This window comes from Odocoileus virginianus, chromosome 6 (assembly GCF_023699985.2).
Source record: "Odocoileus virginianus isolate 20LAN1187 ecotype Illinois chromosome 6, Ovbor_1.2, whole genome shotgun sequence".
Classification (NCBI taxonomy): Eukaryota; Metazoa; Chordata; class Mammalia; order Artiodactyla; family Cervidae; genus Odocoileus; species Odocoileus virginianus.
The window spans coordinates 76,810,878-76,825,036 of NC_069679.1; the positions used below are offsets into that span (position 1 = coordinate 76,810,878).

Below are 14,159 nucleotides of genomic sequence, written 5' to 3' on the forward strand. Positions count from 1 at the left end.
TGGAATCACCAACTCAACAGACATGACCTTGAGCAAACTCTGGGATATAGTGAAGGACAGGGAAGCCTGGCATGCTGCAGACCATGGGGTTGCAAGGAGTTGGACATGACTTAGCGACTAAACAACAACAAACAAATAATTGTCATATAAAAGCAGCATAACAACATTTTAATAGTTTTTTAATGTAGATTTATTTTTATTCAGAAATACTTTCATATTCACTGTTAATTAGAAGTTTAAAAATTCAAAAGGGACACAAAATAATTGGTCTTAGAGACACAAAAATGGGTCTTAGAAGTTATGTCAAACTTGCAAGTTTTAAAAGTGACATTTGTGCCGTGTAATTTAGGTCTCATAAGTAATTTTTTAATATCAAATTATTTCAGAAAGAACACAAATTACCATATTACTTTTTAGATTTTTTTTGTTTTACAGTATGTTCTTGTCAACAGATTATTTAAAAATATTTAAACCTGATAGAAAATCATTTTTTAAACAACATACCATGGAAGAAATACAGTATCAGAGACACTTCCTGTCATTTGCATGCTCCGGAGATGGGAAATATTATGACTGAAAAGAGAAAAAAAGCTCTTAACCCATTTCTGAATATTTCCACTTGGCTCTATTGTTCTTTAAACAAGTTTAGATTTGAAGAAATTTCAGAAGAAGGGTTTTTTAAGAAATGAAGAACTTCATTTCTTCCTGAGGGTATTTTCCAGTATGTTGTTCTTATCAGTTCAGTTTGGTCACTCAGTCATATTCAACTCTTTGTGACCCTATGGATTGCAGCACGTCAGGCTTCCCTGTCCATCACCGACTTACTCAAACTCATGTCCATTGAGTCGGTGATGCCATCCAACCGTCTCATTCTCTGTTGTCCCCTTCTCCTCCTGTCTTCAATCTTTCCCAGCATCAGGGTCTTTTCCAGAGTCAGTTCTTTGTATCAGGTAGTCAGCATATTGAAGCTTCAGCGTCAGTCCTTCCAATGAATATTTAGGGTTGGTTTTCCTTTAGGATTGACTGGTTTGATCTCCTTGCAGTCCAAGGGACTCTCAAGAGTCTTCTCCAACACCACAGTTCAAAAGCATCAATTCTTCGGTGCTCAACTTTCTTTATGGTCCAACTCTCACATCCATATATAACTACTGGAAAATCTGTAGCTTTGACCGGATGAACCTTTGTTGGCAAAGTAACGTCTCTGCTTTTTAATATGCTGTCTAGGTTGGGCATAGCTTTTCTTCCAAGGAGCAAGTGTCTTTTAATTTCATGGCTGCAGTCACCATCTGCAGTGATTTTGGAGGCCCAGAAAAATAAAGTCAGCCACTGTTTCCACTGTTTCCCCATCTATTTGCCATGAAGTGATGGGACCAGATGCCATGATCTTAGTTTTCTGAATGTTGAGCTTTTAGGCCAACTTTTTCACTCTCCTCTTTCACTTTCACCAAGAGACTCTTTAGTTCGTATTTGCTTTCTACCATAAGGGTGGTATCATCTGCATATCTGAGGTTATTGATATTTCTCCCAGCAATCTTGATTCCAGCTTGTGCTTCATCCAGTCCAGCGTTAGTACTCTGCATATAAGTTAAATAAGCAGAGTGACAATTTACAGCCTTGATGTACTCCTTTCCCTATTTGGAACCAGTCTGTTGTTCCATGTCCAGTTCTATCTGTTGCTTCTTGACATGCATACAGATTTCTCAAGAGGCAGGTTAGGTGGTCTGGTATTCCCATCTCTTTCAGAATTTTCCACAGTTTGTTGTGATCCACACAGTCAAAGGCTTTGGCATAGTCCATAAAGAAGAAGTAGATATTTTTCTGGATCTCTCTTGCTTTTTTGATGATCCTACGGATGTTGGCAATTTGGTCTTTGGCTCCTCTGCCTTTTCTAAATCCAGCTTGAACATCTGGAAGTTCTTGGTTCACTTGAAGAAGACTGGCTTGGAGAATTTTGAGCATTATTTTGCTAGCATGTGAGATGAGTGCAATTGTGAAGTAGTTTGAACAGACCTATACTAAAACGAATAGTTATAAAAACATTCTGTTGTTGTTGTTTAGTCACTTAAGTCATGTCTGACTTTTCTGTGACCCTGTGGACTTCAGCCTGCAAGGCTCTTCTGTCCATGGGATTCTTTAGGCAAGAATACTGAAGTGGGTTGCCATTTCCTACTCCAGAGGATATTTCTGACCCAGGGATCAAACCTGCATCTCTTGTGTTTCCTGCATTGGCCGGCAGATTCTTTACCACTGAGCCTTCTGGAAATCCCTATAAAAAGTTAAATGTATCTAATTGTGGTGCCTGCTGCTCATCCTCAAGAATATGACTGAGAGGTGATCTTGGGAACCTTTTATTTTCATTCCCCAACTGGAGGACTGACTCTTGAAACAGATGTGGTCACACACTTAGAGGAGGATTTTGCTCAGGAGGGATTGCTTAAGGCTCCACTATTTAAATCAGTTCCAGGTGCTGTTCTTCACTGGGCAATAGAAGCTCCTGACTGTTAGTTGGTGATCAGATTATCTCTGTGGAATGTGGTGAGTAAAGAAAGCAAACTGCAGGAGAGAAGATGTTGAGGCTTGCGTCCCTTTCTTCATTTGTAAAATAGGGGAAATACAAACGTCAGCCTTGAGATTATTCTGCAGCTTGAGTGCAGAAAATCACAAAGTACTAAAAATGGTGGCCGGGACAGTCTTATTGTTATGTAGGTTTTCTAAAAGATTTAAAAGCAAAAAGGCAAAGCTGGTTTCTCCAGGAGAAACTTTGCAGGGGAGAGTTGGGGAGAAGGCCTAACTGAGCTCCCCGGTGGCCCCTGGTGCTCTTCCTGCTTCCCACCTCTGGGTAGACTTTGTGATTTAGAGTGTGCTTCACTTTCTTGATCTCATTTGATCTCCCAGGCCCCTCAGGCTGTCCTCTGTCATAGCCGAGGGAATTGAGACACAGATGAGGGACTGGCTGACGGATGGCCCTGTTATCCTGGTACCAATAAAGGACTTTGAGAAGACTACATTTTTGGAAGTTTTGGCATGACGTTCAGATATCAGTTTTATTTTGCAGTTTAGGAAATTGATCTGTAACTGGGTTCAGGGACTGGTACAGGGTTAGAAAGCCGCTTAAGACTGGAACTCCCATTCCTGAGTTCCCAGGTCAGGCTCAGGCTTCCATCTGTGATCCGTGTGCCCTCTCCAGCCCTGATCTCATCTCTTGTTGACTTCCTCTGGCATCCTCAACTCTAGCCACACTCCTGCCTACCCCAGGGCCTTTGTAAGTGCCATTCCTGGTGCCAGACACATTCCTCTTCCCCCTGGACTTGGCATGCCTGGATCCTTCTCAGCGTTCTGGTTTCAGCTTACCTGTCACGTACTTAGAGAAGCCTTTACCAACCGTACACTTGAAAGCAGAACCTGTCTGCTGGGCTACTACACCCAATTAACTGCCTTCCTCCCAATTGCCATTTGTCGGTCTCTTTTGTTTATTCAGTGACTTGTTTATTTTCTCTTCCTCTGCTCTGGAACATCAGCTTCATGAGAGCAGGGGCATGCCTGTCAAGTTCATGTCTGTGCTTGGAACTATACTAGAGATAGAACAGGTTCCAATATATATTTGTTAAGTGAACACATGAAGAAACACGTTCCAGTTAAAATTTATCAAAAGCAATGAGTGTTGAAAATGCGTACTGGCTAGACGGGTACCTAAGACAAGTACAGAGGATATCAGCTCATGGAGAGAGAGGAGAGAGAGACGGAAGAACAGGCTCCATCCTCTGGCAATGGTGAGCCAGTGGTGAAGACTCAGGCGGGACTTACAGACTCTGTCCTAGGTCCAGAGTAAGAAGCACCTTACATATATGAGCTCATCTGCCTGCAGTCCATAGGGTTGCAAAGTTGGACGTGACTGAAGCGACTTAGCATGCATGCATGCAGCCATCATGCCAACCTGTGAGGTGGGACAGATCCTTTCCCATTTTACAGATGAGGAAATTGAGGACTTAGAAAAGTGAAGTCACTTCTTCAGGGTTATCTGGCTGGTAGGTGGCAGAGCTAGGATTTAAACACAGGAAAGGATGGTGCTGCTGTCTGCCTATGTGGCATGCAACCTTTCAGTCAAGGCTTTTAGGTAGGAAAAAAAAAAGATACTGTTTTAGGTTCTGGCCACTGGCATTGTCCTGGCTCCCCCTCTGGGCTCAGCTGTCTTCGCTGGCAGGGACCAGAACCAAATGGCCTGCATTGTCCTTTTTTACCATTTTGTGGCCTTTCATTCCCCACTCACATGGTTCTCTCCTGTCTGGGCCACACTGGTCTCCCATTTCGCCTGCTAGGTTCCTTTCATTTGGTTCATCAACTGGCAGGCTCACCTGGGATGCAGGGAGGGCTGTGAGCTCACTCTTTGTCTCCATTCTCCCATCCCAGGTACCATATCAGTGAACAGCAGGCGCACGCCGTTCACCGCCAGCGGGGAGAGCGAGATCCTCGACCTGGAGGGGGACATGTACCTGGGCGGGCTGCCGGAGAACCGCGCTGGCCTCATCCTCCCCACGGAGCTCTGGACCGCCATGCTCAACTACGGCTACGTGGGCTGCATCCGCGACCTGTTCATCGACGGGCGCAGCAAGAACATCCGGCAGCTGGCGGAGATGCAGAACGCCGCGGGCGTCAAGTCCTCCTGCTCCCGGATGAGCGCCAAGCAGTGCGACAGCTACCCCTGCAAGAACAACGCGGTGTGCAAGGATGGCTGGAACCGCTTCATCTGCGACTGCACGGGCACCGGCTACTGGGGACGGACCTGCGAGCGGGGTGAGTCGCGCGGTGATGTACTGGGTGAGAGCGGGGAGACGTGCCTAGGCTTCCTTTGCTATCGCGGACACTTTTTTGGGACCTCCTGTGTGTGCGTGCTTCTGCAGGAGAATTTTCTTGGGTTCACTGCTTTCCAGGTGACACCCTTTCTAGGTCTGGATGTTTGGTTCAGTTTGGCTAGGATTGGATGGTAGAAAGGGAAACTAGCATAAATAGGAGCTTGGTCATGATGCTTTTTTGATGGAGTGTTTGACATCTTCTCTTTGAGAAGGCCAATACTTTCTCTTTGGCCATTCTGGCTGGGCTCACCAACTGGCTGTTTCATTTGTTCCTTGAACTCATGCTTTTTGGGTGCTTTCTCTGGGCTAGCTCTCAGATTAGGCTTTAGAAATACACTGTAGAATAAAACAGCCCCAGCCCTGTTCTTTGGAACTTGCTGCCTAGTGGAATAGTTAGCTGTTAAATAAATAATCACGTACATGTGGGGTTTTATGAGGCAGTGGTGTGTTGGTTAAAAACATGAATTCTGGGGCGAGACTGGGTGAGAAATATGGCCTTCATAGAGTGATATGAACTCAAGATAATATTTTTGAGACTTGACTTCCTCTTCTTTAAAATGGAGGTAATCAGGTTCCTTCCCTAATAGTTCATTTGGTAAAGAATCCACCTGCAATGCTGGAGACCCCAGTTCAATTCCTGGGTTGGGAAGATCCCCTGGAGAAGGATAGGCTACCCACTCCAGTATTCTTGGGCTTCCCTTGTGGCTCAGCTGGTAAAAAATCCACCTGCAATGCTGGAGACCTGGGTTTGATCCCTGGGTTGGGAAGATCCCCTGGAGAAGGGAAGGGATACCCCCTCCAGTATTCTGGCCTGGAGAATTTCACAGACTGTATAGTTCTTGGGGTCACAAGGAGTCGGACACGACTGAGTGACTTTCACTTTCACTTTCTTTACCTGCTAAGTGAAGTGAAAGTTGCTCAGTCATGTCCCACTCCTTGTGACCCCATGAACTATATAGTCTGTGGAATTCTCCAGGCCAGAATGCTGGAGTGGGTTGCCCCTTCCCTTCTCCAGGGGATCTTCCCAACCCAGGGGTCAAACCCAGGTATCCCACACTGCGGGTGGATTCTTTATGAGCTGAGCCACAAGGGAAGCTTCCTGCCTGCTATTAATCATGATTAAATGAATCAATAGATTCCTGCACTATGGAAAGTGTATACTCAATGTCAGTGATTGTTATGGTCATAATTATTGTCATTGACATCATTAACGGGAAAGCACAGAAAAGTTTGGGATGCCTTTTCAGGGGGATCCAACATACTGTAGGGATTCATAGAAAGCTTCTGCAAGACAGAAATATGTAGGTTGAGACTTGAAATATGAGAGATAGCTAGCTTGGCAACAAGGCGGGAGAAAACCATGTGTTCTAGATTGGAAGGACGTTGTGTGCCAAGAGGTGAGAGACCATGGCACAGTTGAGGAACCAAACAAAATCCATAACTAAATGGAGCAGGGAGTGAGGGTAGGCGGAAGGGTGTGAGAGGTGGCTGAAGTGTTGGGGAACAAACAGTGGGGGCTGACCCTTTAGAAGAGACCATCTACCACTTTAACTTCTTACATTTGCACTGAATTTACAGTTTGGGTAAAAGGCAGAGATAAAGGTAAGCAAAGAGATAACATCAAGATACAGAGATGCCAGTCTATAAGCCATGTCCAGATTGCAGCTTGGTTAATTGTTTTACATGCCAAGGACACACAGTTCAGCTGACTGTCTATGAATTGTCTACCAAGATTTTATATGAAAGGATACTTTAAACAGTTAACAAATTTTTGCTGAGGGCATCGCTCTAGAGCTTTGAAAATACTGTGTCTGGGGTAGACATAAGTTCTGCCTCCAGAAGCTTATCATTTATTTAGCTGTGGAGTTGAGACATCTATACAGGAAGCATAGATGTTTGCTTCCTGTATAGATGATGCAGGACAGCAGCATGGACTGGACTACTAGGAGAACATGGAAATTCGAAGAAGACTTTCCTGATTAGGGACATACAGGGTCTTATCTCTTAAGTATACCAGTGGCCAGACTTGTTCAAGTTTCAGAAGTCTGGTGATGAGATGGGATCCTGGAACAGGCTTGGGTAACCAGTCAAGGATTTTCAAGGACTCACTTTTTGAGGTCAACCATATAGCTAGCTAACGTGCGTTTCAAGAGAACTGCAAACCTTCACTACAGCTGGACTGAAAAAGAGGACATGGGATATTGGAATAAAGGAAAAGGAGCTTTCTTGGGGCTCATGGAAGTTAAACTCAGACTCACTGAATTTTCAGAGCAGCGACCCCAGAACATGAGCTGAGATGAGGCGGCAGCCATCTGGAACAGAAGTGGGCCTCATTTGGCTGGCCAGTCTGTTGAGCTCGTGAACGCTTTCCAAATCTCTTTTTTAGGGTAGATGATCTTAGTTGCTGGCTTGGGGAGACAGAAAGGTCATTTGACTGCTGGATACATGAGGCCGTTTGGATAGAAGTCACGATATTGTGGATGGTCCACCATCAAGGAAGGTAGTGTAAGAACCCAGGGTCCCTTCAGACATCTCTTGCCAGCTCAAGGGCCTTGTGATTACTGAAGACAAGCAACAGTGACTGGAGACAGCTGTGCAAGGTGTCCCCAGGATCACCTTTCCACGGGCAAATCAATGGAGGTTGGTCCAAGGTTTGCCAAATACAATGAAAGTCATTGCACCTTTTATGTTGTCACTTTTGACTCGTCATTAAGCGGCAGCTGATTGGGGATATATGAGGGACAATTATTCCTGGTACAGTGTAGCCAAAAACCATCCATTGTGGCCAAATGAGAAGGAGCTAGCAAATTAAAGACATTTGATCTATATGTCGCTCAAATCCCAGACGGGTCCGCTGATTGTTTTGTTCCCCGGCTAATTGTTTTCTGGCCCTGTATTGTTCCCGACACTGTGTTCAGAATGAGTCAGTGGAGCATAAAGATGATGGGACTCTACTTTGCTGGCAAAGAAAATAGTTTCCCTGTGACATTGTTTTTCTTTATTGAAACTGATTTGTCAGCAGAGATGCTTTTGAGTCTCTTTTGTTCATTTGTTCATACATGCAACAGACATTTGTTGAAACCTGAATTCATTCCAGGCACTGCGTTAGATGCTGGGAATGAAGGGGAAAAAGAAACTGACATAACCCCTGATTTTTATTACAGGGTGTATAGTCTTTGTGGGGAGAGAAAGGTGGGGAGTGTGCTAATGTGTGGCAGATATCAGGCCTGATGTCTTAGGGGATCAGAAGGGCAGACAGATGGGAGAGGCCACACCTATCTGGGTGAGCGGTTGGGAAAGGGGGGCCTGAGGTTACTTGTATTTTTTTTAAATCTCCTCTTAATAACAATACTAAGGCTTCTCTCTGTCTCTGACCCTCAAGATCCATTATAGGCACTTCCGAAGAGTGGTAAAGGGTGAGTGTTAATATTCTTTATGCAAGACCGTCATCCTCTTTGGCAAGGAGTGCTGCCCCACCCACCATAACACCAATGTGTTCACTCAATTTACAGTTCTCTAATTTTTTTTTTTTTTTTCTAGAAGCAGTACTAAGCCTGACAATCATTTGTATCAAATTTGAGAAGACTAAGATGATCCCTAAGGCAGTGTGTCCCATCTAAGCCCAACTCTGTTCTATGTTTGGGCTTCATAGCAGTGTCAGTCCCTTGGTGCCATCGGCCACACAATAGAAATGGTGGTTGAAAGAGGCACTTATTTATATCAAATGGAGAAAGCATAGGCGGGATGCTGAAATCCAGTATTCAGAGAAAAAGCAGAGTTAGGGATGGCTCTGGGAAGACACCAAATGACCAGGAACTCAAGCAAAGTGAGCAAGCACATCCGTCTTGGATACAACTCCCAGGTTAAAGTTGTCAACCAGAGACAAGGGAATAAGGGCAAGGGAACTAGGAACTGTATGAGTACATGGAAGTGTTAGTCACACAGTCGTGTCCAGCGCTTTGTGACCCCATGGACTGTAACCCGCCAGGCTCCTCTCTCCATGGAATTCTTCAGACAAGAATGCTGGAGTGGTCAGCCATTCCTTTCTCAAGGGGATCGTCCCAGAGGCTCCAGGAGATCCATCCCGGGTCTCCTGCATTGCCGGCAGATTCTTTACCATCTGAGTCACCTGGGAAGCCCATAAGACTAAAGTTAATTTGCTTGAGTATCTTCCTCTGGTAGTAAAAATAGATGACTCTTGCTTATACCCTCGCAGGAGTGCTTCTACTACATATGAGGGTCAGCAACTCTAAATTTTGACATGTAACAATTGGCTTCATGTTGCATTTAGATTTTTTTTTTCCACCATGATCTGACACTACTCTAAGGAGATGTAGATAGATTCACCCACCCCAGGTTGTTCAACTGTGGCGGTTCTGGTTTGTTCTTTGTTAACCATAGTGTTGTGGGAGATCTGTCCATGACCTAAAAAGCTGAGGCCTGCTGTAGCTGTTTAATGCCTATTTGTTTGATTGAAATGCATCTGCTGGAAGACTGCTTGCCATTTTAAAAGTCCTACTGTACAGAGGAAACAGTCTATCTTATCTATTGTAGGATGATCAGTTGACTCAGGACAACACAGGCATCTTCTCCTCGTCAGTGTAGCCAAACTATAGTTTAATTAGTGGGGACCAAGTGTCCATAGGCAAGGTTGTGAATTTATTTGTGGACCATCAAACTTCAGTCTGAGGCTGCTGCAGATTCTATCCCCTTCCATAGATGGCTTTTTCTGAATGCACGCCATCGTTTATTTAACAGGAAATAAAGCAGGGCTCAGCACAAGCTCATTTCTATGACGAAAATAACCTACACTCCAGTACTTAGACTTGGGATGACCTGGTGGTTAGTGGCAGGAATTTTAGAATCAGATGGACTTGCTTCCTAAAGTTGGTTCTGTCAATAGCTAGGAAGTGTACAACATATTTCTTGTTTTTTCCAAGTCTGTTTCCTTATCTGTAAAATGGAGAGACTGATACCTACTAGATAAGGTTCTCTTGGTTGCAGGCTTCAGAACTGACCGCAGCTAACAGTAAACTCGGGGAGTTGGTAATGGACAGGGAGGCCCAGCATGCTGCAGTCCATGGGGTCACAAAAACTGACTGAACAGAGTCAAGGAATAAGACTACCCTATGATTTGTGGTTCAGTCGCTCAGTCAGGTCTGACTCTTTGTGACCCAATGGACTGCAACGCACCAGGCTTGCCTGTCCTTCACCATCACCCAGAGCTTGCTCAAATATATGTCCATTGGGTCAGTGATGCCATCCAACCATCTTGTTCTCTATTGTCCCCTTCTCCTTCTGCCTTCAATCTTTCCCAGAATCAGGGTCTTTTCTAATGAGTCAGCTCTTTGCATTAGGTGCCCAAATTATTGGAGCTTCAACATCAGTCCTTCCAAGAAATATTCAGGATTGATTTCCTTTAGAGTTGACTGGTTTGATCTCCTTGCAATCCAAGGGACTCTCAAGAGTCTTCTCCAACACCACAGTTCAAAAGCATCAATTCTTTGGTGCTCAGCCTTCTTTATCGTCCAACTCTGACACTTTCTTGGTGGCCTTTAATGGTAAAGCTTGAGGTACCCTGTAGTGTTATAGATGCCCACCCACCTGGACTACTTCTGTCTGATATTTCCTAGGGTCATGGAAATTGGATGCCTTTGGGAATATTAATTTGTAGAACCAATAAAATGTGATAGGGTAAATTTTATCTTCTCACTGGTCCCTGGGATTCCAGTGATCTGACATAAACTCCAGCTGAAAACCAAGAATGCAGATATTTTGTGTTCTCTCAGATGACCCTGTTTCAACAGGAAAAGCTTGCAGGCAGCAGCTTCTTGGGGACTTCGCTTTTAGCCATCCCCTTTGATGTCTTTTGTGTGCTCCTGGAGCAGCAGTGAGTGGCACATCCTTCTTGGGGAGGGTGAGACCCTACCTTTAGGAAGAGGCTAGTGTGTGTCATTTGGATGCCACACGGAAATCAGGACATCAGGAAATAGAGCTGGCAGATTCAGCTAATCCTTTTTGTTTCTGCAAGTGAGGAAATAGAAACCCTGTGAAGTTAGTCATTTTAACTTGGGGTAGCTGTTCAGTTCAGTTCAATTGCTCAGTTGTATCCAACTCTTTGCAACCACATGGACTGCAGCATGCCAGGCCTCCCTGTCCATCTCCAACTCCCAGAGTTTACTCAAACTCATGTCCATTGAGTCAGTGATGCCATCCAACCATCTCATCCTCTTGTCATCCCCTTCTCCTCCTGCCTTCAATCTTTCCAAGCATCAGGGTCTTTTCAAATGAGTCAGTTCTTTGAATCAGATGGCCAAACTATTGGCGTTTCAGCTTTAACATCACTCTTTCCAATGAATATTCAGGACTGATCTCCTTCAGGATGGACTGGTTGGATCTCCTTGCAGTCCAAGGAACTCTCAAGAGTCTTCTCCAACACCACAGTTCAAAAGCATCACTTCTTCGGCACTGAGCTTCTTTATAGTCCAACTCTCACATCCATACATGACCACGGGAAAAACCATAGCCTTGACTAGATGGACCTTTGTTGGCAAAGTAATGTCTGCTTTTTAATATGCTGTCTAGGTTGGTCATAGCTTTCCTTCCAAGGAGCAAGCATCTTTTAATTTCATGGCTGCAGTCACCATCTGCAGTGATTTTGGAGCCCCAAAGAGTAAAGTCTCTCACTGTTTCCATTGTTTCCCCATCTATTTGCCATGAAGTGATGGGACCGGATGCCATGATCTTAGTTTTCTGAATGTTGAATTCTAAACCAACTTTTTCACTCTCCTCTTTCACTTTCATCAAGAGGCTCTTTAGTTCTTATTTGCTTTCTGCCATAAGGGTGGTGTCATCTGCATATCTGAGGTTATTGATATTTCTCCCAGCAATCTTGATTCCAGCTTGTGCTTCATCCAGGCCAGCATTTCTCATGATGTACTCTGCATATAAGTTAAATAAGCAGGGTGAGAATATACAACCTTGATGTACTCCTTTCCTGAACTGGAACCAGTCTGTTGTTCCATGTCCAGTTCTAACTGTTGCTTTCTGACCTGCATACAGATTTCTCAAGGGGCAGCTGTAGAATGGTTAAAATTCATGGTTCTTGACTCCTAACTCTCTGTACTTTCCATTACATTGAGTAGGCTTTCCTTTTCTTATACATGAAAGAGGTTGTATTAATAAGGCCATTGAAGGAAAAAGAGTGCATTGGGTATTTCTGTTTCCCACAGTTTCCAGCACTGTGTTACATACATACCACAAAGTTATTAAATATGGGAGGGAGTGGCACATAGAGGTTCTCTATCCTGGGTCTCCTCCTGGTCTGTACATTGCCCTTTGTATCCTCATCCATTGCCATGGTTATTTACATGTCAGTAATTCCCAAATAAGTTCTCTAGCCTAGAACTCCTCTGTAACTGCAGATTTCTATCTCCAGTTGTCTATTTGATGTTTTCATTGGGATATCTGATAGCTATCTTAATCATAATACCGAGAAATAGAAATCTTAAGTTCCTCCTCCCTGCCTTAGACTTTTTGTTTTTACTTGCAGTTTTTCCCTTCTCGGTAAATGGCATCACCACTGTCCTTGGCATTTGCCTTGGTTTTGTCTTCTCCTATCTCATTCAGTCTCAGCAATTTCCTTTCATCTCATCTAAACCCATCCTGCATCTATCCGTTTCTCTCCCTCTCTACTACCATGATCCTAAGTCAACCTACATTGATCTCTTCTTTGGAAAACTGTACAGCATGTCATATGTTATGAAAAACTCAAATTCATTTTGTGCCTTCCATAGAGTATTGAAGTGAGGTTGTTAAAATGTTTTAATGTTCAACACATTCTTAAGTAGCTCTAGTTCCAATGGCTTTTGGTCCCTCAAGTTGTAGGAAATGAAGCTGTGATACTTCTTTGGAATGAACTACAACATTCACATAGTGAGGGCTTCCTTGATAGCTCAGTTGGTAAAGAATCTACTTGCATGCCGGAGACCCTGGTTCAGTTCCTGGTTCAGGAAGATCCCCTGGAGAAGGGATAGGCTACCCACTCCTGTATTCTGGTCTGGAGAATTCTATGGACTGTATAGTCCATGGGGTCACAAAGAGTTGGACACGACTGAGTGACTTTCACTTTCTTTTTCTTTTTCTTTTTTTTGAAATGTTGAATGATTTATTCCACAAGAAAAGTCATATCATACTTCCTAGATTTTCATAAGCCTTACTATATTTTTTTTCTTTTTTTTTCCATTTATTTTTATTAGTTGGAGGCTAATTACTTTACATCATTACAGTAGTTTTTGTCATACATTGAAATGAATTAGCCATGGATTTACATGTATTCCCCATCCCAGTCCCCCCTCCCACCTCCCTTTCCACCTGATCCCTCTGGGTCTTCCCAGTGCACCAAGCCAGAGCACTTGTCTCATGCACCCAACCTGGGCTGGTGATCTGTTTCACCCTAGATAATATACATGTTTCAATGCTATTCTCTTGAAACATCCCACCCTCGCCTTCTCCCAGAGTCCACAAGTCTGTTCTATGCATCTGAGTCTCTTTTTCTGTTTTGCATATAGGGTTATCGTTACCATCTTTCTAAAGTCCATATATATGTGTTAGTATACTGTAATGGTCTTTATCTTTTGGCTTACTTCGCTCTGTATAATGGGCTCCAGTTTCATCCATCTCATTAGAACTGATTCAAATGAATTCTTTTTAATGGCTGAGTAATATTCCATGGTGTATATGTACCACAGCTTCCTCATCCATTCATCTGCTGATGGGCATCTGGGTTGCTTCCATGTCCTGGCTATTATAAACAGTGCTGCGATGAACATTGGGGTGCACGTGTCTCTTTCAGATCTGGTTTCCTTGGTGTGTATGCCCAGAAGTGGGATTGCTGGGTCATATGGCAGTTCTATTTCCAGCTTTTTAAGAAATCTCCACACTGTTTTCCATAGTGGCTGTACTAATTTGCATACCCACCAACAGTGTAAGAGGGTTCCCTTTTCTCCACACCCTCTCCAGCATTTATTGCTTGTAGACTTTTGGATAGCAGCCACCCTGACTGGCGTATAATGGTGCCTATTCCTTACCTTTTGTGTCTACCAGGCTTAGTGAGCTATGTTGTGAGGATAAAAGTTTGTAGAAGACGTGGTTTTAGTTGTTCATGAGCTCACAGTCTAATGGAGGGGTTGGAGGAGTAGTCTGCAAATTGTTATTTGCAGACAATGATCCAGGAATAATCATAGAAAAGAATGAGATAACAGAACACAAATTAGGTCCAACATGATACAGTACTTCAGAAACAGCTCT

At 43.8% G+C, this 14,159-nt stretch overlaps 1 protein-coding gene across 25 annotated transcripts in view; it reads left to right on the forward strand.

Annotated features, from left to right (window-relative positions):
• Nucleotides 1–14,159, forward strand: part of NRXN3 (neurexin 3) — a 1,774,064-nt gene that overhangs the window by 565,848 nt on the left and 1,194,057 nt on the right. For all 25 annotated transcript variants that reach the window (XM_070469697.1, XM_070469702.1, XM_070469686.1 and 22 more), the window contains one exon: nt 4,408–4,791. In XM_070469697.1, the coding sequence (XP_070325798.1) occupies nt 4,408–4,791 (384 nt within the window). The remainder of the gene's footprint in view (nt 1–4,407; nt 4,792–14,159) is intronic.